We start from the raw sequence: 26,262 nt of genomic DNA, 5'->3' as shown, positions 1-26,262 counted from the left end.
TAGAACAATGAATTAACTTTATGGTGGTTGGGGGTGTGGGTTGTCCTCACCGGAGTTCAGGCAATTAGGGCCTACTGCATGAAATGTTGCATTCGCCGCGCAGGCCTGGTCTACAAACCATGTTTGCTAACATCTTACACAGAATTCACTAACATCTATACAAAATGGCAGTCTTGCTCGTGCCTTAGGCTATACTATGTGGGTTGATTATATTGGGGTGGGATCATACCACTGTCCCCCTGCCCCCTGGCCCATCATAGTGTTTCGAATGCCGCTAACCTTACTCTAAAGCGCTTAGGGGGGGTGGGACCGGGTCGCCTCCTTCCCAACAGTACGACCATCTCTGTACCCAGGGCACCAGATAATATTTTGAAGTGGGAGCATTTTACTCACTATTTCTTTTAAATTGGGAGTGAAACCATTTTTAGGGAGCAAAAAAGATATTCCCATTCCCAACGAGTATATATTTTTTAAATAAAATATATCACTTCAAAGAATGTCGTTTCAAACACATCCTATTAGGTTTTCTTTATAGTAAATACTTTGCAGCAAGTTTACCCAATTTGATCTGTAATGATAGTAATAATTGATTTGAATTCCCTTAGGCGTGCCCTTTTCATGTAATCCAAGCACTTTTTCTTGTAAATTCTATACTAATAATCCATACTTCTTTGCACCTGAGAATTCAGGCAAATCAAAAGAATAATTTTTACCTTGGAAGTTTCACTTCAGATGACGCCTGTAATATTGCAGCACCTTCCTGTGTCACTTCTCTGTTGATGCCACTGATCTGAATATTTACATGTCATTTTTCATATGAAAGCAGGGGCCAGGGTATGTGTCCGTTGTTGCCACTTCCTAACCCCTATTTGTTGTCGTTCATAGTATTTGTCAGGAGTAAAAAGCTTAGCTATAGGGCTGTCAGACTGTACTGTACCCAAACCACTTCCCAACTTCTGTCTTAAAACCTTTTCAATCTGCATATCTTTGTAGTGTAGCCTATTATGTATATTACGTCCCTAAACCCCCCTCATTATAACTGTGTTCTATAGATCTCTCACACCAAAGTGTCCTGTAATCCAGACCATCTGTGTAGCTACCTTATTTCCCCCACATACAACAGTGCTCTATAAACCACTTTCCTCTGCCCCAATAAAATCCTAGACATATGTGCAAATTCCCATCTGCTCTAGAACTGGTGTGACAAACAGCTCTTTAGACATAACTTTTCAAATATTTGGCCTCACATCCTTATATAATTGTCCGCAGCCTTTAGTTAATGAGAGCTAAATGATGTCAAGTTATATTTTAGGTTATATGTAACTCAGAAATGGCACCCTTCATTCATCCTGTCCAAGTCCTTGGCATTATCAACATAGTACTAATCAAGGAGTAGAGTGAGTGTTCAGAAGGGGTACTCGGATTGCTAAAGAAAACAGGCAGGACCAAAGGCTCATTCAGGTGAAAAAAGGACACACACTTTAGGTCTAAACCAGGAATTGGGCGGTTGGAGGGCCTTGTCCTTGTGAAACATGAGGTAAGGCAGTTGCAAGGAAAGCACCTGAATATCACTCACTCTTTTGGCTGAAGCGATGGCCACCAAAAGCGCTGTCTTTTTGCATTGACTCGAACGGGGGTCCAATCAACATGGAGAGAACAGCGTTCAACTCCCAAGAAGGGGCAGGCTTGCATGCTGGAGGAAAAGTTCAAAGAAAGTCCTTTCATGAACTCCTGAACGGGTCTGTGTGATTATAGAGAGGGCACTGCAGATGTGCACATGCAGCGGGAAATGGCAGCAAAATGGATTGTGATTGATGAAAAGGTAATGTCACTGATAGCCAAGGAGAGCAGTTATGGAAAGGTCTGCTGAGGCTGGAAATGAAGGACATCAAGACTGTGTCTGGAACACCACACAGTCAACCTCTTTCATTTTGTGTCATTCCAGGAAATGGTGGGAGGCTCTAGCCATGGATCGGAAGTCCCTGCAGTTCTGGGGCATGTCGATGTGGCCAAATTATAAGGAGGTTGAAAGGAGGCGTTTTGGTAGAAAACCCCACTTTTTTCTCTTCAGAATAGGTTGTGGACAAGCAAGAGTGTGATTGGGGGGGGGGTTGTGGAGAGAGCTAGAAACACCAAGAATCAGAACTATCTCGGCCATTCTGGCACCACAAGGATCAGTCTGCACGGCTCCCGTTTGACTGTGTGGAGGATTCTTGGAATGAGAAGAAATGGTGGAAAAGCAAAAAGGAACCTTTCTTTACATGAAAATGTTAAAGCATCCATGAGGCTGGCTTGCCATGGGAACCAGCTGGCGAACAAGTTACACTTAGAGTTGTCCTTTTCACCGAACAGGTCCATGTCCGGTTTCCACCATGTCCAGAAAATGTCAATTTGGCTCTGTAGGAGCTCCAACTCATGGCAGGAGCGGAGTTCCCTGCTGAGGGAATCAGCCACCAAATGTGTATTCTGGTAAGGTGAAAAGGTGAAAGAAACACTCTGAGGGCAAGAGCCCATTTCCAGAGTACCTGAGCCTCGGAGAATATGATCTGAGATTTGGCGACACCCTGTTTTCAGATGTAGAACATCATGATAGAGTTGTCTATGAACACACACACTACTTTGCTCTGCTGCTGGGGCAAGAAAGGCTTGATGGCCTAAAAACACTGCTCTGAGGTGTAACATGTGCAACAATTCTTCTTTTGTTGTCAAGAGGCTTCTGGTGTGAAAATTGGCAGTGTGGGATCCCCAGTCTTCCGTGAACATATCCGTCGACAACGTTACTCGTTGATATGGGATTGCAAAAGGTGCTCTGCTGTTGAGAATGGCGCTGTTCACCCATCAAAGAAAAGCATTGCAGAAAGTGCTGGTTAAATAGAGTTTTTAGTCCGAATGCCTGGAGACCTGAGTTGAACAGGCATCTAGAGGTTCCTACAGGGAGGCATATGAAGACTGCAATTCCTGATGAGTGGAATGCATGAAGACAACATGCCCAAGTGAGACCTGATCTTTCCTACTGAGGCAACCTGTTTTAGTGAACTTTGGACAGTATCGTGCTGACCCTGCCGGTGGGAATGGTTGCAGTCTAAAGTTATGGTATCCAGGTTCACTCACAGCAATACCATCAGCTGAGATGGAATCATAGATAATTTTTGCAATCTAGTGAGCAACCCAACAAAGTTAGACATAATACTGTGGTATTCATCTATTGCAGGCTCAGGTCGAGGGTTGGGTACCGGATCAGCCAGTTGTCCAAGTATGGGTAGACAGGCATCCCTGATTTCCTGAGATGTGCCACAGCTGGCGCAAGGCATTTCATACAAACCCTTGCGGCAAACAGCAGGCTGAAAGGGAGGACCTTGAATTGGAATCATAGATGATTTTCTGAGGCGCAGGACACCATGAGGTGCAGGAACTTGCGATCATGCTGGTAAGTGGGAATGAAGAAGTAGGCGTCCTCAATTTCTAAGGATGCAGTCAATCTCCTTTGCAAAACCTTCAGAAAATCTTTTGCAGCGTAATCATTTAGAAGGCTAGTGACCAGAGAAATGTGTTGCGGTATTGGAGGTCGAGGGTGAGTCTACATCCACCTGACTTTTTTCTGACCAAGACGTAGTGCAAGTAGACACCTTGAGTGAATGGCGTTCTAATTGAAGCACATGTAGTTGTTTTCCTTGTTTACCGGCAGGGGGAGTTGGTTTCAGCCTTTGGACAAGTTCCAGGGTGCGGCTGTGGGCCACTATCGAAAGCTCCCATTTGTCCAATGTTATTTCCCTCCATGAATGTAGAAAGAGGACAGGCTACCTCCCACTGCAGTGCTGAAAAGGGAGGGTGGAGCTAGAAAGGGGTCAAGCTTGCTTTTTGGGCTGGCCCATGGGCACAGATGAGTATTGTCGCCTATAGGCCCCTTAGTAAGATTTGGACCGAGCCTTGTACTGCTCGACTGAAGGCGTGCTATGCCACCTTGTAAGACTGTGAGCGGTATGAAGAGCGGTTGATTATGCTGGACCTCGAGAAGTGGTGCTGCTTGGAGCAAAAGGACTGAAAAGAGGATGCCTTTATTGAAGAGCACCCAGAGATTTGGTTGTGTCTGTGTTGGTCTTAATCGGTTTCAAAGTATCATTGACTTTTTTTCCAAAGCGGTATTCTCCATCAATTGGACATTGACTACTTTCACCTGTATATTGGGTGAAAAATGTGTGGCCTTCAGTCAGGCTTGGCGACGCGGGACTGTCCTGTGGCCCATATGGCAGAATCCTGTTTCTCGAAGCAGTTGATGGAGCCAAAGGCGGTTCGTGTTTCGTAGACGAAGGAGTCGGCGCTCTAGCCGTAGACAAAGTCATAGACATATGAGAATTGTTGTGGCTTGAAAGCAGAGCCATAGGAGAGTATTATTGCAGACAAGTCTATCATGGATGTAGTCGTTATTGAGGATTTTGTGGCAAGTCCCTCATCGACAAAGCAAATGCTTTTTGCGAGGAAGAAGAGGCAGGATTTTCAGGCATGTTTTTTTTTACTGAACTGTTATGAGCCCGGGTGGAATCAACCCTCTTCACACTTTTTACACTACAGCCTTCTCATGGGACCTTGCTCTTTTTGACGAGGTAGCTACTTCTGGGTGCCTGCTAAGGTGCAGTGAAGCACAGCTACTCACTGAAGCAGAGTCAGAGGCCATGGTGCCTTCATTGAGCCAGGAAACCAGCCTGTACCTATCTTTTAAAGTCTTGGAGAAAGACTGGCAAATAGTCCATGACTCCATATTATGATCTGGGTAAAAGCAGTAAAGTCACTCTTGATGCCTGTCTATCATATATATATATATATATATATATGTTTTTTAGTATGCAAGTAGAGCAGGCTTTCAAAAGGCTCTTCTTGTCTTTGGTATAAGCCATTGTGAGGAAGAGAAGGGCACTACACTGGGCTGACCCCAGTAGCACAGGGGCGGAACAGAGGAGCAGAGTGAACTTTTGCCCTTTTAGGGAAGCACCAAATAAGTGACGAAGCTCTCAAACCCCACAATAGTAAAGTACTCGTCTGTAGCTTTCAAATAATGTCAAAGTTGAAGCTGTGGTATGAAGACTCTTAGAGAAAATGTTGAATTAAGTGTGAGTTTTGAAGAGGACTCCCAATTCTAAATGTGTGACGAAGAACATGAAGAGGTCTTTCAGGGGCGGCGCTAAGTGAGGTGCTGCCTGTTAAATAAAGGGTTAATAACCCAAAATCAAGACTAATAGAACACTAAAATGAGCGCATTTTCTGTTATTTGTTTGAAACTACTTATTTGACACACCATTTAACAGCATACGAATATATGAAAGATCCAATGACGGTATTCTGTTTGAGTCCATAGAGTTGGATTTTGAAGCATTACATTTTGCTTAGGTTTTCCAAAGAACAGTGTTCCTCAGTCCTTCCATCTCTCCCCAGAAAGATCCATCTTCTTGTCAGGTAACAGTCACCCTGGGTTTCTAGGGTTTATAGTGCCCCACACTTCTTTCTTAGCTGTTCTTGGGATGGTCAGTATGTCACGTTGTCCTCCTGGATTGGTTGGATACCAAGCACCATCAAACCCTGGTTCCATGAGCCATCTGTACAGATGTACAGAGGTCAGGCATTAGACTCTTTGACGTTTGACTCTGGTCATCTGGCTTCTCCCATCTCCTCGAATAGTGGTGATATCTTTCACTGGTGAGTCTCCTAAGCCCTCACTCTTAACACAAGGCCTTTCCGCCACTGCTATACTTTACACAGAATCAAGCGTTTGAGGACCCCCTCTCCTCCTAATCGCTTTTTGACTCCTCTCTCATTCCTCATTTCTTACTCTTCTCCTTTCTTATTTCTTTATTCCTCTCTTCAGCACTCTCTCTTGCTTCTGGCATCCTCACCATACCACCACATACTCTCTATCTCCCTCTTCTCCTCCTTCTCCCTTTCGCTTTCTACCACCTCCTACCACTCTCATTTTTATGTATTCCCCTGACCATCTCCTTTGCCTCGCTCTCTTTCTCTACCAGCTCTTCAATTTTTCTCTTGGCTTGTACTCACTCCACTTTTCCTTTCTTGCCCTTCTCATCTGACTGTCTCTCTTTTTGCTCTACCTTCTCCAAACCCCTCTTTCTCCTTAACACCTCCTCCGCTCCCTTCCCTCTTTTGCCTCCTTCTCTACCTCCTCTGATCATTTATTTCCTCCACTTTCTCCATTCTTCCTCCTCTCCATATCTCCTTTCTCTTTTTCTCCTCCACGTCAGTTTTCTCTACCACTCTTCTCTCTCTCACTGTCTACTGTCTACTACCTACTCTTTCTCTCGTCCTTTCATCCTTGGTGCACTGCAATGCTATGTCTTGCACCCCTCCTTCTGTACTCCCACACTGCTCTTCAGCCCACCTCCTCTGCACGAGATTGGGTTGGGACTCGAGTAAGTACAGATGTATGTGTCTTGCGAATGTGTCAGGATTGGACAGTGTTCATGTAGACTGAAGAATTCCCAGGCCCTTGAAACAGGTCAGCAGTTGTTAAATTAGACATGTCCACCATCTTGGAATCATTCCCCATGTGGTTGCAGTTCTGTATAGCAGTCAGTATTTCACTTGTTCTATAACAGCATAAGAGTCTTCAGTTTTGACTTTCCATAGACAACAGTAGCACGTCGGGTCAGTGGTCCCTGGCACCGGTAGCGCTCATGAACCTTTGTTGTGTCAGGAACCAGACCTTTCTGACTGTATTGTGGGGTTTGTGGATGCCCACTGGAGTGGCTCTGTGGACGGAATGGTCCTTCTCCGAACTTTAGTATTTCTTCTCTTGATGCCAAGGAGTTCCTGGGCCAATAGGGTTGGTTAGAACCAGAAGGCTAGAGACGGGCTAGGGTGTCTCCACCATATACCTTCTCCGTAACCTGAATCACAGAGTGGGTGGTCGTCCTTAACCCCCAAGTTAACTACAGTCCCTTCCTCTAGCTTCAAGGAATGGACTTTGTCACACACCCCCAGTCATCAATCCACCAATCCACTAATATATTCGCCAACTAACTCGCCCATCCACCCGCTCATACTCTTGCCCACTTCTGCACTCGCACCTCCACCCACTCATCCACTGACTCATTTATCCATTAACCCATTATTTCACTCAATCAATTCTAACTAGCCATACCCACTCTTCAAGTTCCTGAACCCATCACTCACAAAAGTCCCTCATTGCTTCCTTTTACTAACAAAATAGGCTTGAATATTGAATGGTCTACATGCTTAATATGCAGATGGAGAGCGGTCTGAGGGTATTGAAAAAACAGTGAGAGTGAATAACGGGTGTAGATAGTTTTAGCAGTATGTGCAGGCTCTAGAACACTTTCACCCCAGAAAACACACACTCCTCTCAGCTCTGTTTAGAACATGTCATTTACTTGAGTGCAATGCTTTCATAATTGGGATTTAGCATGCCGTACTATTTAAAAAGCACAATGGGGTAACAGTGATATGAGAGCACATGCCTTACATATCCATGAGACTAGGTAGAACAATGGCGTAAACTGGGAACCGTTTGGATGTGTCCTAGAAAAAGGTACTCCCCTAAGGCATCTGAGGTCTGTCGATGGTGTGGGTAGATTGCCCAAACCCTAGCCTCAGATCCCTACACCTAAACCCTAGGTAGATGCTCATGGAATGTACTGAGGAATATCTCTTACCCAAGGATGCAGCCAGAGCACAAAGCTTACGCACAGGGGTTGCATACTGGTTGGGGGTGTGTGCTGCCAAAGTCTGATATATATTAGAGGTAGTGCTGTTAGGCAACACGGTAGGATGAGATAAACATCCAAACATGTATGGGCTACTAGCGCCATGGTTACCGCCTGGGTCGTTATGACCCACTAAGTGTCAGCCAGCCCAGCCCAATCCAGCCAAGCAATGTTCCCTTCTCAATCCCTTGCACTCCTGTCAACTTCCTTTCCTCCGAAGAGGTGTTTGGCAAGTGCTGCAACTCTGGCTCCTTATTTTTTTTATTTTTTTATTTTGATTTAATTGCAATGCAATTTTTACAAAAGTTTAAAACCTACGATTCATCCTTCCGTGTTCACACAAAAGAAAAAGAAAAGTCAACTTCTTGCATATGTTCTCAACCCGGGTTTTCACGTTGTAGGTTGCTTAAGGTCAAGATGTTTCAGAAACAAAGCCACGCCAATCACACATTGTCTGTCGTTTCCGCTGGTCAGGAGGGACCAAAGTTGCAAAGTTTTTCATCTGATCGGAGAAAAAATTAGTTCTTACTGTTTTAAGTCTGTCGCATTCTAGTAATAGGTGCCGACTGGTTTCAACTTGTGAATTATCGTCACAAAAACGGCATTTGTTTGATGGTACTTGTTTCCTTAATACTAGTATTTCGTTCGTTTTCACCTGATTTAGGCGGAATCTTAAAAATGTTCTGCTTAAATTTTTGTCAGGAAACTGCTTTAAATACCCTCTCACTTCGTTGACTTTCATTGGAGTTGTTGGAAATGTCAAAGACAGGGAATAGATGTTAGCTGCTTCTAGGGTGTTAATCCAATCGATCTCAAACAGTTTTTTTGTTTATCAGTGTTTCTACGGGCATGTCCACTTCTTCTAGTGTTTTCAAATTTGTCTGCTCCCATTTGTTTAGCATTTGGTTCGTCCCCCCTCCATCTCTTTTTTGATTAATTCAAATATTTGTGATGTTGGAACACAGAGCACTTTCCTGTATAACATTAAAGTAGCTCTCGTTTTGATGGCTGTTAGCGTCGATAAACATAGTTCTCTTCTGATAAGCACCATCGATGTTGATTTCGCAGAACCAATACGCCTCTCCAATAGTAGGTCTCGAATTCCGTCCAGAGCGTGTTCGGAACTTGCAGCATTATGTCCACTCTGTAAATTAGTGCAGTAGCAACCTTCATTTTAAAGAAATTTAAAGCTGGAATGAAGGTAAATCGGCCGTATTTTCTGTCGACGGCCTTGGCTTGCACCATCAAGCTTTTTAGTTTGCTCCATAAGGCATCTGATCATTACTCCCAAGTATTTGAACTTAGTTACTTTTTCCAGGAGTAGACCATCACAGTGCCACGTGGTCTTTGCTGTGTTTTTTGTGCTTTTTCTCAAAATCATGATTTTAGTTTTTCCATTGTTTAGTTGAAGTTTTAGTTGAAGGTTGTTCTTTTTTAAGTAAGTCACCAGGTTGTCCAATTGCCGCTGCAGACCGATAGATGTTAGGTCCAGCAGGATAATGTCATCGGCGTATAAGAGTCTGGATATCTTTGCTCCTCCTATTGTCGGTGGAAAACGTCTGACTTCTACTGCGGAGTCTTCGTAGGCTGCTATGTATGCATTATACAGCGAGGGAGCAAGTGGACAGCCCTGCTTTACTCCCGTAGCTGTCTGAATTTCTTCCGACAAGCAACCCTCTCTGCTTAAGTGTACCCTTCTAGTTGTTTCATGGTATAATGCTTGAATCGGCACAAGAATCGATGCGGGGCAGTTCTTAGATCGAAGTTTGTTCCATAAACGGTGTCTGTTGACCTGGTCCAAAGCTTAGACCAGGTCAATAAAGGCCATGTAAACTGGTGATCCTCCCTGCATTACCTTAGCCTTGATGGTGCTTATCAGTAAAATGTTAGTCGTAGTTCCCGAGTTCTTTACAAAACCACTCTGAAATGGATCTGTACATTCAGAGTTGCAGAGCCAGCTTTGAAAGGCGTCCAAAGCCAATGAGGCAAAGACTTTGCCTATCACATCAAGAAGAGCAATTGGTCCGTATTGGTTGGGGTAGTCCGTAGCTCCTCTTTTAAAGATAGGCATGATGGTTGCTTTTCTCCATGACTGGGGAACCGCCTGGATGTTGTTGCAGTTTATGAAGATGTTGCTCATCATGTTAGCCCATAGCTCTGGATGTTTTTTCAGTTGTAAGTTACAGATCCCGCCAGGTCCGGGTGCCCTGGAGTTATTTAGTTTACTGATTTTGCTTAGGATCGTCTCCTCATCGCAAGGAATGTTCCAGCTCGGTCTTTTCCTTTGCCCAGCTTCACTAGTATTTCCACTCTGGTCTTTTTCAGCAATTATCAGGGCATATAGGTGCGAAAAGTGGGTTATCCACCGATCTTCCCCGATATTGTTTTGTATATGATCGTGCATGGATTTTGATGTGTCTTTGATCATACTCCAGAAGACTTTGGATTTGTTGCTGCAAATTGCACGCAGCATTTGTTCAGAGTCTTGCTTGTATAGATTATGCCAATGCTGGATTAGCCAATTCCTGTAATCTTGGTGGCCCCTTCTCCACCTCCCCTTGTTTTCGGCTGTCTGGCTTCTTTTGAAAGTTTTCTTGAGTCTGAAAAGTATTTGTCTTTTTTTAACTAATTCCGGATTGTAACTATGTGAGTGTTAAGTCGTTGGTTTTGGAGTTTTATTAGTGCTCACAGTGTATCTTGTTAGCAATTGGGTGTAATCCAGGTCGTCCTCTCTGTCGTTTAAAGCATTCAGGTTGTCCGTGCTTATTCTTTTATACTGATTTGCTATTTGTTGTAATGCTCTTTCTGTGATCTTCAAACGCGTACCTCCCGTCCCCCATGTTGTTTCTGGCATTGTAGAAAAGTGCTGGTCTAAAGGCGCGAAGCACAATGTGATTAGTATGTTATGGTCGCTGTTTAGGGTTTGATCGATTTTGAAGTCGTTAATCTCCGATAGGAGATCCTTTGACACATACACATGACCGATCGTGCCTTGCTGAACTCCTCTCTGCCAAGTGGTGTCTTTAAGTTGGTTTTAGATCTCAGCCAATGGAGATTATGCATGTTGTGGGCTGCCATAAAGTCTTCCAGTAGTTTGCTTCGGATCCGCACCAGGGGGGTTATTTTCTAGGTGGTTCGCCTGGACCACCACACCTTCACAAGAGGCGTTAAAGTCGCCGTTTATTATGGTGTATAGCGAACGCTTCATCCATGAACTTTCCCATCTCGTGTAGAAATTCATCATTTGATGTTATTTCCGGGTTCCAGTTCACTTTTATTATTAAAATCGTCTCCAGCTTCCGTTTGTGTGGGCCTTCAATCAGCCGCTTCCAATTTAGTATGACGGCCTGGATCCAGTGTGACAAGTATATCACTTCATGAATGTCTAAGCCAGAGCCAGATCGTATTGTGGTCAAGAGACCTGCAGATGGGCGCCCGGTTGCCCCCTTTTTTACAGCAGTGAAAACTAGGTTGTACCTGTCCATTGGGGTTTGGTGGTCAACCACATCTCTTGCAGACATAGTATGTCGTAAAGGCCCAGGTTGATGTCATTTTTCCTTGTCAGGTGCTCGAATCCCCGGGTATTCCAGTATCCCCTGTATGTGATTTTTACTGGCCAAAGTACACTCTCCGAGGTGTCTATCCATCTTGTTATCCTCAGAGGTGGTGGCTAGTTTTTGCGTTGGGGTTCTACAGGGGCCTTTGACCATGTCCAGTTTTCAGGGTCTTTAACAGAGTATCCTTTAGGCATCTTCGATGGTTGACCTTTTGTGTTGGAGTCCGAGGTGCTCTGTGAAGGTCTCCAATTGGGCCCGTCGGTCTTCGGTTAGGGTCTCTCCTTGTTTTGTTTCCTGTTGTTCTACTTATTCTTCTCGGCACCCATCTCGTTGTTGTTCTTTGTTGTTGGTCTGGTAACATTCAGTCCTGCTTGTGTATTTCGTGTACGTGCCTTCTGTCTCACTGGCTCTCATCGCGCTGTTGTAGTTTTTTCTTGCTGTAATAGCGCGTCTCAGGGATTTGTCGTCCACAGTTGTTCGGTTGTATATTGTTTTTGTATTCTCAGAATCCCCTATTTCATCAGGTATTTTGCCTCAGGTGTATTCCTCTGGGGAGCGGTAACTTATGAAATATCGTAGCCCAACACTGATAAACTTTCTCTCTCTTTTGTTAGTAAATGTTCAATGACTTTGGAGGCTATGTGCAGGTAAGAGCAGTCTCTTCGCCCTAACTTGCATGGCTCAACCATCCATAGGTCCACGTTCTGTATGTGTCTGAGCCTTGGTATTTTTTTTAAATAATTCGAATATGGTATGGTGGTTCTGTTCAAGGTCAGGCCATCTCCTTGGTGATGTATACGTTTCCGTTTGAAAATGCATGAGCTCTTGATTTTCCTTGAGAAGGTTTCTTGTTGCTTATCGTCAGTGTGCGTTCGTGATTCACTACGTTCGCGTTGCCGTTTAGTCCGAAGTGGCAATGGCCTTTTTCTCTTTTCTGGTACAGGTTCGTCTTCATATCGAGCTTTTTAGTTTCCTCTTTATATTGGTGGTTGTTGGGGCTCCTTCTTTCTGGACTGCGATCATGACTCGCTCTTCTCTGTTTCGGTGAACATTCAATCGTTTCTGTTTCCTCTTTTTAAAAAAAAGGTTTTTCAACTTTCTCAGTTCTTGTGTTGTTTTTGTCCCTATTTATTTGTAGTGTTATAATCTCTGGGGGTACTGGTTCGTGTATTTAGACCTTCTTCGATGGCTCCCATCTTGAAGTCCTATCGTCCAGTGTTTCTGCTTTCCTCTTGTGACTTGCTGCCACATTGATCTCTGACTCAGACCCTTCTATCGTGTACGTGCTCCAGTCCAGTTGCTCGTCAGCCGAACACAACTGGTCTTTCTGTGTTGTGTGCCATGTTTTAGTGGCAGTGTCCTTCCACTTGTTAGTCATTTGTTTATGATTTGTTAGTTCAATAGTTTTTATACCTGTTCTTTTGTCCTTCTGTTTGCGTTGCTCTTTTGTTTGCAGGGCCATTTGTTCTTTGAAAGTATTAAGGCCCTTTTTTGAGCAGGTACTGGTTTGTGAAGTTTGTTTTGTTTAAATATACGGTAAGTGAAGTTTGATTTTTGTCCACCAATGGGCGGCTTGTCATTTCTGTTGGACGTTGGTTTATTGGCAGAAACGGGGTTTACTTGCTCTGCGTCAAGTCCACTGTTCTTGAGGACCATCAATGATTCATCCTTATTCGCTTCCTCTTTGTCAATTAAAGTGATAATTTTCGGACATTGGATCTGATGTGTCTGCTTGTTCAGGAATCGTGTGTGTTGAAGCTTGTTGTTCGTCAGGCCGGGAGGCTTCTTTCAACTCAGAATCCATGTCTTTGTTTCCTGATTTCGTTGGATTCAGTGTTACGGGGTTCTGTTCTACAGAGTGGTTTTTTGTAGAGTTTGTCCATTTCCTGTTTCTGAATTGGTCCTGCCGTATCGACTTATCGATCTGAGACACAATGCTCCCCTCGTTACCCATGTTAAAGCCCTCCAGATAGTTCAATTTCGTGTGCATCATGGCTATGAGGGATGTTTGGTCGTGCAAGGTGTTTTTTAACGCCTCGTACAGTTTGCTGATAGGAGCAAGTGCAATTGTGACCGTGGACTTGAGGGTAAGTAAGTCTATTTTTTTTTGCGGGGAGTCTTTTGTCGAGGGTTGTTGGAGCTCACTCAGCCTTCTCGACTGAATCGGGGTATGTGGTGTATTTACAAGTTTGTCAAAAGCCATTGAGTTGTTCCTGCGATGTACCCTGTGCTTTTGCCGGTTCGTTTCGTGTTCCTTGGGTTAGTTGCTTTGGAGATTGTGCCGTGATGGTTTTCTCCATATTAAGGGTGTGGGATGCTTCTGCGTTTGGCTCCTCCAGATCGATAGGTCCGTGATTTCTCTGCATTGACGGCACCTTCATCAGTAGAGGAGTTGGCCCATCCCCTGGGTTCCTCAGGTCTACACAAGCCGTTGTCGCATGGATATCTATCATACACGATGTGCAGGCTTTCGAAAGTTGAGTAATTATGCTGTGCTTGGGAGACCGTACGCGTTCTCTGGCTCTGACCAGAATACTTGGACTCGTTGGACCAGAATGGTCTGGTGTTATTTCCCTCTCAGCCAGCTGTATAATTGTGTCTGGCTCGTGGTTTTCACATGGAGCACTCAGTGTTGTGGTGTTACCCCCAAACTGTGGGGGTCTCTCATTTTCTAAGGAGGGGCGCGACGACACAGTTGCAATTGACCGGGGCTTGACAGGCAAGCACTGGACCGCTGAGGTAAATGAAGCGTTGCTTGGTAACAGCGACAACAAGGTTCTTTCCTCACTCGTTTCCCCAATCCCGCCCCCCTGCCTTTCATGGTCGGTAGGGTCGTTGGTTTCTCTGGTTTCTCTGGAGAATTTTTCCCAAGGGAGCACTTCGTTGCGGCCAGTTTTTCGGATTGTTTCTTAAAGTTTGCTTTGAAAGTCGTCGATTCTTTGGGGGGCCGTAGTACGCGCCTGTTGGTTTCCGGTGCGCTGGGTTCTGTTGAGCTACTGCCTGCAGGTAAGTCGAGGGATTGCGACACAGGGTGGGGAGAGAAAATGTCCTTACTTGCAATAGCTCTGGCTGTTTTCTCCACTGTTTTCTCTGCTGGGCAAACTTCATCGGATTGGTCTTTTGTCAGCGGCTGGCTGTCTTTACTTGACAGGACTTCACAGGACTCCTTACCCTCCTTTCTCGATAGATTTTAGTTTTACACCGGGTGCACGTTGATACAAAGTGAGTGCCCTTGCAGCCTGCCACAGTCTGTCAATGTCTGCAGTCAGTCTGCAACTCGCTCCGCGACCGCTCCGCGCCCAGCCCCAGTACTTGAAGGAGTGAACAGGTTCCGCCTCTTCAATGGAGCCCGTAGAAAGAATCTGATAGTGGTCTGCCAACGTCTGCTGTCACTCTGAAAAGCACTCAGCAGCTGCTCCGCGGCGAGCCCCAGTACTTGTAGGAGTGAACAGGTTCCGCCTCTTCAATGGAGCCCATAGAAAGACTCTGATAGTGGCCTGCCAACATCTGCAGTCACTCTGCAACTCACTCTGCGGCAGCTCCGCGGCCAGCCCCAGTACTTGAAGGAATGAACAGGTTCCACCTCTTCAATGGAGCCCATAGAAAGACTCTGATAGTGGCCTGCCAACGTCTGCAGTCACTCTGCAACTCACTCCGCGGCCAACCCCAGTACTTGAAGGAGTAAATAGGTTCTGCCTCTTCAATGGAGCCCGTAGATAGACTCTGATAGTGGTCTGCCAATGTCTGCAGTCACTCTGTAACTCACTCCGCTGCTGCTCCGCGGCCAGCCCAATACTTGAAGGAGTGAACAGGTTCTGCCTCTACAATGGAGCCCGTAGAAAGACTCTGATAGTGGTCTGCCAATGTCTGCAGTCAATCTGCAACTCACTCCGCCTCCTTATTGCCATCATACTTTGGTACCGTGGCTTCTTTTGACTTACGGGTCTGTCGGTTGAATTTCTCACAGGTCTCTGGGGTTTCTTACAAGCTTCTTGCACCAGCATTGCAAGAACACATCCTTGTTCCTTCTGAATTTTGCAATACATAAACCATTCCTATTTTTTGGCAAAAAAGTGGTTCAATTGGCTTGGCCTAGTCTGAAAATATGCCTCCACGGCTTGACACAGTCTACAGATGAGACATTGTTTGTAATTTGTACAGTGGGAACACAATCTGCTTTCCTTGGTGGCTATACATTGCCATGAATGTTAGATAGCGCTCTGCTACTCATGTTTGTCAACAGCCTTCTCTCTGATTTGCTACTCTGATGTATTTCAGTATGATGACCCTTATTTCCCCTCTCCTGATACATCACCTTTGGAACATTACTTTCCATCCTTTACTGCTCATGGAGATGTGTTTGCCCTAAATGTATACCACCTTATAGACCAATTTCAGCATTTCTAAATGAAGGCTAATGTTTCCTTCCCTTGTGGTGTATCAACCTTATGACCAAGCTTTGTATCTTCTCAAAACTGGCATGTCTGAAAATCATGTCAGCGTTCAACTATGGGATGTGACATAAAAATACGCTGAATCATACTGGGCACAGCATAGGTATTATCGGCACACTCAACTGGCCACTTCCAATGAATGGAGGGCCTCTAGAAGGAAGAAAGTTACATGAAATGACGATGTGTCCCAGATAGACGCCATGGCAAAGGCTTACATTAAGGGAGGCATAACCAGGGAGGTAGACAACTTGGAAGTGGATGTAAAAGCCAAGTATGGATGTGCAGCAAGGATTTCTAAGATATCTTACACTGTATTTGTTGCCACTTTTGCTAATGCATTTTTCTTCTGTAGATGGTGGATCATTGCTGCAGATGATGGGAATCCCAATGCAAGTGTGAAGGCTCAGTGTGTCCTGGGAATGTTTTATTCTAGACCGGAAACCAAAGATTTAAAAAAGGTCAAGTTTTGTCTCACACATAACTATCTCTGAAAGAAGAGTTTGACATTGTGAAACATGTTAGTATATCTATGCAATTTGTGATGTTGTATTTAAAAGCTGTGGCCCTGTATTATATTTTCTCTTATCTGGGGACTCCTATACACACTTAGCAGACATAATCCATTCTCCTCACTGAAACTTTGGAGTTATATCCTTTCACCCGCAGCTCTTGCAACATTCTGTAGGCCACAATTACTGCAGTTATATTTTTAAATATGCACTTTAAGAGCCTGGAAAGTAATTATTGTAAAAAACGCTGTAGTCCTAGCAGACTGGGAATTTGTTCTGTGAATATTCGCAAATGATTAGACCATCAGCACCACTTTGCCTGTCCTCCAGGCAATCATACGATCAGCTAGCAGAGGCCCACCGTGTGACTCTCTCTAATTTGTGAACTGCTGCAGGTGTCCTATTCCGACATTCGATCAACCCCCTTCTCCTCTTCCCTTCCCTAAACACGTCAAAATATCATACATGCCTACCTATGGTCACACCTCTCTCCTGTCATGCACCGCAAAGGCTATCCACCTTTCCTGCTAACCTTGTTTTCAGGCTGCTGCTCCTCCTCTGGCCCATCTCCCTTCTTTGTAGACACTCTAGCTGAACATCAGGCCCAGAGGAGAATAATTTGTGGCACAGAAGAAAGAATTTATGCAGGTGAATTCTCTATTTGAGGTCTGCCCTGCATACATTTGCTGCAGGGAATGCGTTCTGGGTAGGTTCTGTTGCACTCCATTAATGGTTTTTAACTTGTTGACCTTGCATCAGTGCTCCGCTGTTAAAAAATATTGAATCAGTGACACGTCACATGGATTTCAAGGAAGAATCTCAGGAAATCTGAGATCCTGGGCAGACACCGAGCTGTTCTTCCTTCTTGTGCTTCCCCACAGAAGCATTATTGAGATAGTATGGAAAGTCAAGGATGTCATTTCTTTCCTCTGAATGAATTGCTGGCAACCTTTTCAACTCATCCCGATACCACTTCATCCTGTTCACAAGGTCACTAATGTAGCGCCTTGACTGTTACCTTGCCTTAGGCATCATTGGACTCACTGGAACCATAGCTGAAGAATGTGAATCCTGGTCCAAAAGAAAGCATCCAAGATTTGGATAAAGCACAGGATGACAAGGACACAGTTTTAGTGGTTTCTGTAACTTAATACATGCCTCTTTCTTTCAACACTAGGGTATGCCCCTATCCCCACAACATTCGCTCTCACTTTGCTATGTACATCTACAGAGGTGAACAAAGTAAAGTGAGGTGGTCTTCCCAATCCAACATTTCATCCCTGATATTCTTCACAGCATACTTTGAATGTGTTTCGCCTTATTGCATGGGGTATCTGTCTGACCCAGTTATGTCTGAAACTATGGCTGTTTTGGTAATTTATTTCTTAAAAATAATGGTTTATCTGGGAACTTTGAAACTTGCTCTTATTCTATGTTCGTAAACAAAGCTAACTCACAAGTTTGTTCTTCAGAGGGAGGAAGTGAAATTATGATGGTACTATCTGTCTGTGGCATAACATACACCAACCTATGTGAACCAAAAGGTTATTAACAAAGCATGTTCCATTGACCATCGTTTGGTGAATCCAGGAAACACTTTTTTAGCCAGTGTGCTGTGACTTGCATTGGTAAGGCATAGGCGTGTTGTGGGCCTGAGGCAGATTGTGCTCAGACTGTGGGCCTTGAGGCAGCTTAGTGAAGGAACTGGGTTATAGAAAGCTTTTCCCCTGTTGGCCTCTGACGGAGAGAGCTTTTTGGGTGGGAGGGTTGGGGTATGCCTCCTCTACCTTGCTGAATCCTTGCCTATCTGGATGTGTGAGAGGGCGCTCTACTTACTGTGAGTATCTGTGAATGCACAGTGTCTTTCTGGCTGACTCTGTGAATATGACACTCTTAGCATAACCTTCTATATGAACCGGCGCTTGCAAAAGCACATTGCTCTCCTGCAAATGCACAGGACTCCCCGGTAAATGCACATGACTCTACTGTAAATGCACACAAGTTGCAAGTTGCATTGCTGAACGTGCTCACACAGTGTTATGGTCACCGTGGTGAGTTGTAGCAGATCCGAAGATGTTACACGGCCAACTCACTTCTGCATTTTCACTACATTCGGTGAAGGGACATTTTACCATATTTTTGAGGGGAGCAGGGTAAGGGTATTTTGTTTATTGGGGTTTTAGGGCTTTGGGGGCAAGGTCTGGCAAGGGAGATTAGAAGGAAGCTATGAGAGGGGACTTGTCCCGAAAGAAAATGTCACCGAAAATTGCTCTGAAATTGGTACCTCAGTGAATTGTACCAGATCTGTGGAGATGTGGCGGCAGACGCTGAACGCGGAAAGTGTGCATATATAGAGCGCATCCATCTAATGGTGAATGGGTGTTCATGCAAGGATTGCCACAAGCATAATTAGATATATATTTAGCTATATATTTTCTTGGGGGCATAGTGCCACTAGTCTCAAATGGAAATATGATGGAGCGTACCCAAGTTTGGGTATCGAATGTACAATTAATGCTGCTGGAGACTTTCCAGAAATGACAACATCTCTGCATGGTTCCGCTCAAGTCTCATTTTATACATCTGTCTCCAGACTATGGACATGTTTGCCAGCATAATAATTATGTTCTCTTCCACAGGAGATAACTATGTATCTATGCTAACTATGTAAATAAGAACCCCAGGAGCCGCCCTGCGTGGTGAATCTGGTGCTATTGTCATTCCTTCCCTGGGGAGAGTCTCTCCCTGTGTGGCCAGGGAAAGGCAGAAAATGCCTGATCCTGACCTTGAGGGAGGATATTTCAGGGAGAACCACATGATATTTGAGGGAGGCGACCCTTACAGAGGCTTACCAGATGAGGCATGGTATTTACTTTATCCAGTTGATAAAAACAGCCACAAATCAACTCCTGTCTCCTCTATGCTTTGTTGTTTTACTAATGTAGACTCTTCTTGTGCAGATCATACTTATTTCCCATTTACAAGACCTAAAAGTACTACAACGAGGACGAGAGATTGAAGAAAGAAGATTGGCTGCGAGAAGCAAGCTGTGCGGTCTAGTGGTTGTAACAATGGAATTGATGCCGGGACATTTAAAATCCAAGGGCCGGAAGAAAGAAACAAACTTGGTTTTCTCAGCAGCTGAAGGGAAGGCACAGAGCCGCAGAGAAGACTGTGGCGCAAAGAGGACCGGGAAGACTGCATGAGAGCAAGAGCTGCAGGAGCATGTTCGCCATGGCGAGGTCAGGCAATGGGGGGGGGAAGATCCCTTCTGCCGACTACGGGAATCGAGAATCAGTGCTGACACCACTTGAACATGGAAAAGAGCTCTGGAGCAAGGCCGGTGCCGAGAAGGACGTGAAAGCTGCCACAGAAAACCAGTGAGTCATAGCAGGGAAGTGGGAACCCGGGACACTTCAAGACATTTGATGCGAGAGGCCAGGGGAGCGCCAAGCAACTCTAGCGAGCCCAGAGAAGGGAGATGGGACGCAAGCACGCTACCCCTTTCAAAAGATAAGCAGTAAAACAGGGTCTGGACCCTGTACATAACCAGAAGAAGGAGTTATGTTTTGCATGAGAATAGTGGAACTTTTATCCAACATATGAGAGACTGAACGTGGTATGTGGAACTGTATATATTTGAAGGAAAAGGAACACAGTATTGGTTTGAGCAAAAGTCCTGGCAGGAGAGTAAACCAGGCGGAAGAATTGCAAGTCTGGGACCCACACCCAATTGTACTATACAAAGGAGAGGGCTCACGGGAAGACCCATACCCCTTGAGAGAATATTGAGAAAAGGGTCGGTGACCAAGTCTATGTAAGCTACATGACAGAAAACTGAAATCATTGAGAAAGTGGCAGGGACCCAATATGTGCAAAGTGAATGGAAAAGTCTGGCATGAGAGTGAACTAGGCAAAGAGCAAGTCTGAGACTCACACACAAATGAGGAGTTAAAAACCCTGGCATGATTCCAAAATGGCCGCCGGCGCAGAGTAGAAGTGCCGACGTCTGCTCCTCCACCCCAATACAGCTGTAGGTGGCCTCCACCACCCTTGAAGGCCAGGAACTGAGGGAAAGAACAGCGGAAAGCCACCAGCGCCTCGAACTGTTGTGTGCCAGTATGAACGGGCGGCAGCAACTGACGTCACTGGAGCGAACAAATTACTCATGTTCTTTTGGAAGAATTATTCTTTATTTCGAACAACAGTTCGAGTATGCAAATGGTAGTTCGGTAACTGTCTTGCATTTACTGCTAATGCTGAAGACTTTATTGATCGAAATAGAAGATCTGATCAAACAACAAAGGACCCCTCACTGTTTGGGGCTAACCTACAATTTTCACCCACAAACCGACTTCTTGCATAGAGGCTAACACTTTATGTGAGAAATTGGATTATTATCCATAAGCAGTATAGCAGTGTGGTACCTATGCCAGATATCAGAAATTTGGAATACAGATTATGTTGAACACATTCACAAATGACCACTCCTGATGAAGAAATGGTATTTCCGAAACGTGTTGAGTTTTTACTATGAATAATCGGCTTTGATTGTACTGTGACAATATGAAATGAACATTGTAGACTTTGTATTATCACCTGAAATGTTTTCTCTTTCGCTTTTGCTCCATGAAATTTGTATCATATTAAAACTATTTTGAATATATTATCCGATTTTTGAATTGTCCAAGAGCAAGCATCTCTAAGAACCAATTTCATAAGCAATGTTTGGGATTCCTTTTGATTCCTTATAATTGAGCACATTGAATAAACTGCGGTCTAGAATATTTTCTAAACAGTTAATTAACGTCTACCTTAACCTACTATATCTATTGTTTGTCGCTGTACAATCCTCTGAGTGTGCAGGGGACGCGAGTGATCCACAGACCGTGGACACTTTCACTTCTTTGTACGTCACTCCCAGACAATCTACATGAAGGTATTGGAAGGGAGTGGTGGACCTGAGGAATAGTTACTGGGCAGGGGAACAGGTAGTATAAAACATATTGGAACCAGAGAAGGTGAAAGCACCTGGAGAGAAGGGGGAATGGGGGGAAAGCTAGGCTCATTCCAAAGTTGGGAGGGAATGAGGGGGGAAAGAGGGTAGGCAGCGGGACGTCAGGGATAGGGGGGAGAGCGAGCAAGTAGGATGGTCAAAAAGGGAGGGGAGCACACCTAGGATGGGAGAGGCAAGGAGAAAGACTGCCGAAGGGAAAAGGGAACTAAATGGCAAAGTGGGAGGTATGGGCAGGGGACGGGACAGAACTAATTCAAATGCATGAACCATAATGTAAGATGGCTTAACACCCCTCTCAACAGAAAAAACATGAAAGGTTCACTAAGGCATCAGGGCCGGAGGTTCTGGCCCTACAGGAAACCCATCTCCTAAAGCAAGACCAAGGGTGTATACGCACGTGTTCTTAGCATCGGGACCCACTAAGGCAGGGGGGTGGCCTTGGCGTTTAAGAATAGCCTTGACTTCCGGGCGTGGGAAATCATAAGGGATGCTGGGGGGAGATCCTAATAGTCAAGGGGTATCAAGGCTTATGCACCAAACTCAGGCCAGGAACAATTCCTGGGGGATCATCTAAGGAAGGTGGAAGAAGCCGCTATGAGATACATAATTCTAATGGGGGACCTCAACCTGGCTTGGGATAGGAGGGCTGATAGGACTGCGAGAGAGGGCCGAGGGGGATGAGGGGGAGCAGTGTCCTCACCGCAGATGCGGGATAAGTTCGAGAGATAGGGCCTTAAGGATGTCTGGAGGACGCTAGAGGGGGGCAGGGAGGGGCATACCTTCCTTTCAAGAGTATATGGTACCCAATCAATGATAGATTACATATGGGTAACAGCCCGCCTGGTGGGGAGAGTAGAGGGAGTGGAAGTGGGGCCCCTGGGGATTGCCGACCACAAAGTGGTAACAATGAAGGTGAACGTCCCAAACCGCAAAACTGGATTATGGAAATGGAAGCTCCCGGTGGAGATACTTAGAGACCAGGTGAGGAGGGATGAAATAGGGGTTAAGATCAGGAGTTTCTTTGAAGAGAATAAGGGCACGGAAATGAGCGCGAACACACAGTGGGATGCGTTCAAGGCCACTATAAGAGGGTTATTCATAGCACATAAAGCCCAAAGGGAGAAACAACTAAAGCTTTTGTAGGGCCAACTCAAGAAAAGCCCTGAGGGAGCATAGGGGCACAGTGGGACAGTTGGAGTTACTGAGGACTAAAAAGGCGGAAAGCGCTTTGCTATTTATGAGGCAGAAATATTACGCCAAAGCCATCAAGGCAGACACCCTCCTCGCCAGATTACTGAGGGAAACCCTAGGGCAAAATACTATAGTGGCGATAGGGTATGAAGGGGACAAGGACTCACCCGAACTGAGGAAATACAAGAGCGACTGGCCCAATACTATGGGCTTTTGTGCGCATCACAGAACACGCTAACCCAGAAACAAGCAGACTTCTTGGAGACCATACAATTACCCACAATCCCCTTAGAGGAGAAGGAGACCTTGGGGTGGAAAATTACGACAGAAGAAGTGCACAGGGCAATTCGGGATCTACCCCGGAATAAAGACTCGGGCCCTGACGGCTACACAGCTGCGTTCTATAAAACCTATGCTAGTATATTTAGCCCACACCTAGCACAGCTGTTTAACACATTTAGAACCACGGGGCCATTAGTGCAACAATGGAGCAAGCCAAGATCACACTCATCCCAAAACCCAAAAAGGACCTCTTAGAATGTGCTTCATATAGGCCCATTGCTCTTATTAAAGTAGATGCAAAAATATATACGAAAATCCTGGTGAAAAGCCTGGAAGTATTGCTCCCTATGCTGGTACATAAGAATAGCCTTGACTTCCGGGCGTGGGAAATCATAAGGGATGCTGGGGGGAGATCCTAATAGTCAAGGGGTATCAAGGCGGGTTTCATGCTAGGCAGACAAATGGCGGACAATATAAGGAGAGTTGCGCATTTGGTGAAAAAAGCTCACAAAACGTCCACTCCGGCGTTCTTGCTGGCATTAGATGCTGAGAAAGCGTTCGACCGGGTGGAGTGGACGTTCCCATTTAAGGTAATGGAGAAAATGGGCGTGGGGGGGGTGAGTTCCACAAGATGGGGCAAGCAAACTACAGGAGCCCTAAGGTGCGCCTGACAGTGAATGGAACCGAGTCTCGATTGGTGGGACTGGATAGAGGAACCAAGCAGGGCTGTCCGCTCCCTCTCCCCGCCTCCTATATGCATTATACCTGGAACCCCTGATTCAGGCAATAAGGGAGGAGGAGAAAATACAGGGGATCCCCTTTGCGGGGGTGCAACATAAAGCAGCAGCGTTTGCTGATGATCTGCTTGTTAGGGGGAATCCTGTGCAGTTCCCTTAGGGAGCACTACAGAAGATTAGGACTACAGGCGAGAGCAATAAATCCCCTTTGGTATTAGTCTGTACCATAAAGATTTAGTTGGTAGCTGTGGCTGAGCAGTCAGACTTATCTCAAGAGGGAGATGAGCAATATTTAGGGTTTACACAATAGGTCTACAGTACTTATGGCACAAGGAAACACTGACCAAAGCTTTGTATTAAAAAGTAGATATATATTTATTTTATTACTTCTGGTAAAACACATTTATCACAGTTATCAAGCAAGTTAAAATAAGTCAACGAAAAATATACACACTCCCTAGTTAAATTGTAGACCAAGTGAACCAGAGTGAGAACTGAGCAAAACGGCACCGTAAAAACCACACACAAGGGATATTCTAGCAATTTCTCACAAGGGAGGGAAAGCACAAGTTATCCAGGAATAGCTTCTTACACACTCTATCAACACTTCCCATAAGTTTGTGAACCAGTTTAAGTAAGACAGTGCATCAGTATAGAATATACTTAAATGAAAACTGAGCAAAATGGCATTTCACAAGGTTTAGAAAGGAAAATGAAAAGGGGGTTATAAGAAGCAGGTGCACCAACACAGTTCTAGTTGAGAAGCAATCTAAAGAAGTCAGTTCTAACAAATGTAGCCAGAGTCAAAAGGCCTGTGCCAGAGTCAGTGGTACAGGGCAAGGGCCCAGGAGCAAAATGTTCTTGTAGCTGCAGTCAAGTCTTTGGTTAACGATTTTGAAAAGGTGGATGCAGAAGGTGAAAGACAATGTTGAGAGAGGGGCAGCCAACCCAACAGGTGGGTGAAGGATTTAAAACACCTTTAGTTCTACCGCGAAGAAAGGGCAGCCTGGCGGAACAATGTACCTTTAAAATGAAGAAGTGGCTCCTGCAGTGGCGGTTGTTCCTGGTAGTTCCTGCATTTGAGGGGATCCAGCAGAGAAAGAGAGGCTCTCGTCGTGGAGGAAGGTTCGAGTTACTGCACTACCCAGGGATGAAACCAGCCGCGGTGCTGCCCGACGAATAAAAGGTACGCTCCTTTAAATCGCGGTCCAGGTGGACTGGTGCCTGGCTATCTGGCCTCCGAGTACAGGGTACTGGCGATTCGATCAAGGCAGGTCCAGGAAGGCGATTGGCAAACTGGTTGGCCCCACCAGATGAAAAAGGAAGAAGGCTCTTGCAGATGAAGATCTTCTCTTGTCGTGTGGAGAAAAGTGGTGAGATGCTGCAGCAGGGCTTCACCGGTGGTTCAGTTGTTGCAGATGTCTTTGTCTTCCCTCCTCTTCGGCTTCTTAGTTCCAGTGGCGACGTCTTGCTCTTCCAGTCCTCAGGACCCTGCTTTTATGCAAAAGGAGCCCCATTCATACAGCCTAGCTGTCACTCACACAGTGGAGTGGTCATCTTGGCGGGAGACCCTCCAGCCTATTAGGATAGAGTGCGACATGGGTTGCGGAGGCAACCCTGTCCAGGGGTCCTACTCCCCGTGCCACACAACGCACCCACCCCATGCTCAGTGGCACCGAAAGGAGGGTTTCTTGGCAGAAGCCCGCCAAAAAGGCGAACAAAGTATTCCCGACCTGGGTTAGGAGTTTAGAGAAAGACACGAGAAAGAAGTTATATTAAGGTTCTGGCAAATAAAACCTACCGGAGTAAAGTATTAAAATACACTGGCGGTATGTTAGAGGCTGTCAGAAAATGTGGTAGCCTCGAAAAATGGGAAAATCCCATAGGAAAATATTTGTGGTAGAATATTTACGGTAGTAACCACTGCCACCAGCCAGAAACTTTTGAGAGAGAGACTGTATGGTGTCCTCTCGAAAATGAACATAAGGTAAAAACTATTAACCCTTCCCAGTACCTCCATAGTAAGATGGGTTGTACTGGTTTAGTTCACAAAAATTGACTAGTAAAGTCAATGGGGACTTGACATGCCCTGGGAGACAGTAGTCAGTCCCAGGGTATGGAGTCTATGTTTGGGGGTCGCTATGACACCCCTGTGTCACTGCACGGAGGGTGCTGTGCAACACATGTGAATAAAGATGGTTCCTATGGGGTTGAGAAAATCCCATAGACATTAAACACAAAAATAGCCTAGAACACACATAGCAAAAATGTCTAAGAGTGGGAAAAAGAGTCTCACTCTTAGCAGGAGAAAAGAAACAAATCCTTCAAATCCAGCAAAGCTGCTGGGGGACTCTATAGGTAAGGGAAATTAGCCATAGAATGAGAATTCTCCCTAACAATGCTCGTGTCCCTAGCGGACCCCAAGAACTCGACAGATGCATGTAGACACCTATTGGCTAGATTCGGAGAGATATGTGGCCTGAAAATTAGCCTGGGCAAAACAGAACTGATGAATATAACAATGGGGAAGGAAAGCGCCAGGGAGCTGAAAATAGCAACCCCATTTCAATGGAGCCCCGCAGGGATCAAATACCTGGGGATTAAAATCACCTCGTCATTGTCAGGGTGGTATGCAGCAAATTACCCTCCCACATTGAGGGCAATCAGGCTAGATTATCAAAGATGGAAGAGTCGAAGGGTCTCGTGAATGGGAAGGATGAAGGGTGTAAAAATGATTACGCTGCCAAGGTTGCTTTACCTCTTTCAGGCGATGCCCCTGTGGGTG

At 45.3% G+C, this 26,262-nt stretch overlaps 1 protein-coding gene across 2 annotated transcripts in view; it reads left to right on the top strand.

The window, feature by feature from the left end:
* The window catches only part of LRP2BP (LRP2 binding protein), a 376,290-nt gene that overhangs the window by 223,950 nt on the left and 126,078 nt on the right, over nucleotides 1–26,262 (top strand). For both annotated transcript variants that reach the window (XM_069631511.1, XM_069631512.1), the window contains exon 6: nucleotides 16,094–16,199. In XM_069631511.1, coding sequence (XP_069487612.1) covers nucleotides 16,094–16,199 — 106 coding nt within the window. The remainder of the gene's footprint in view (nucleotides 1–16,093; nucleotides 16,200–26,262) is intronic.

This window comes from Ambystoma mexicanum, chromosome 6q, assembly GCF_040938575.1.
Source record: "Ambystoma mexicanum isolate Mex_15411 chromosome 6q, UKY_AmexF1_1, whole genome shotgun sequence".
In the NCBI taxonomy this organism is placed as follows: domain Eukaryota; kingdom Metazoa; phylum Chordata; class Amphibia; order Caudata; family Ambystomatidae; genus Ambystoma; species Ambystoma mexicanum.
This window is presented reverse-complemented; position numbering and strand designations above follow the sequence as displayed.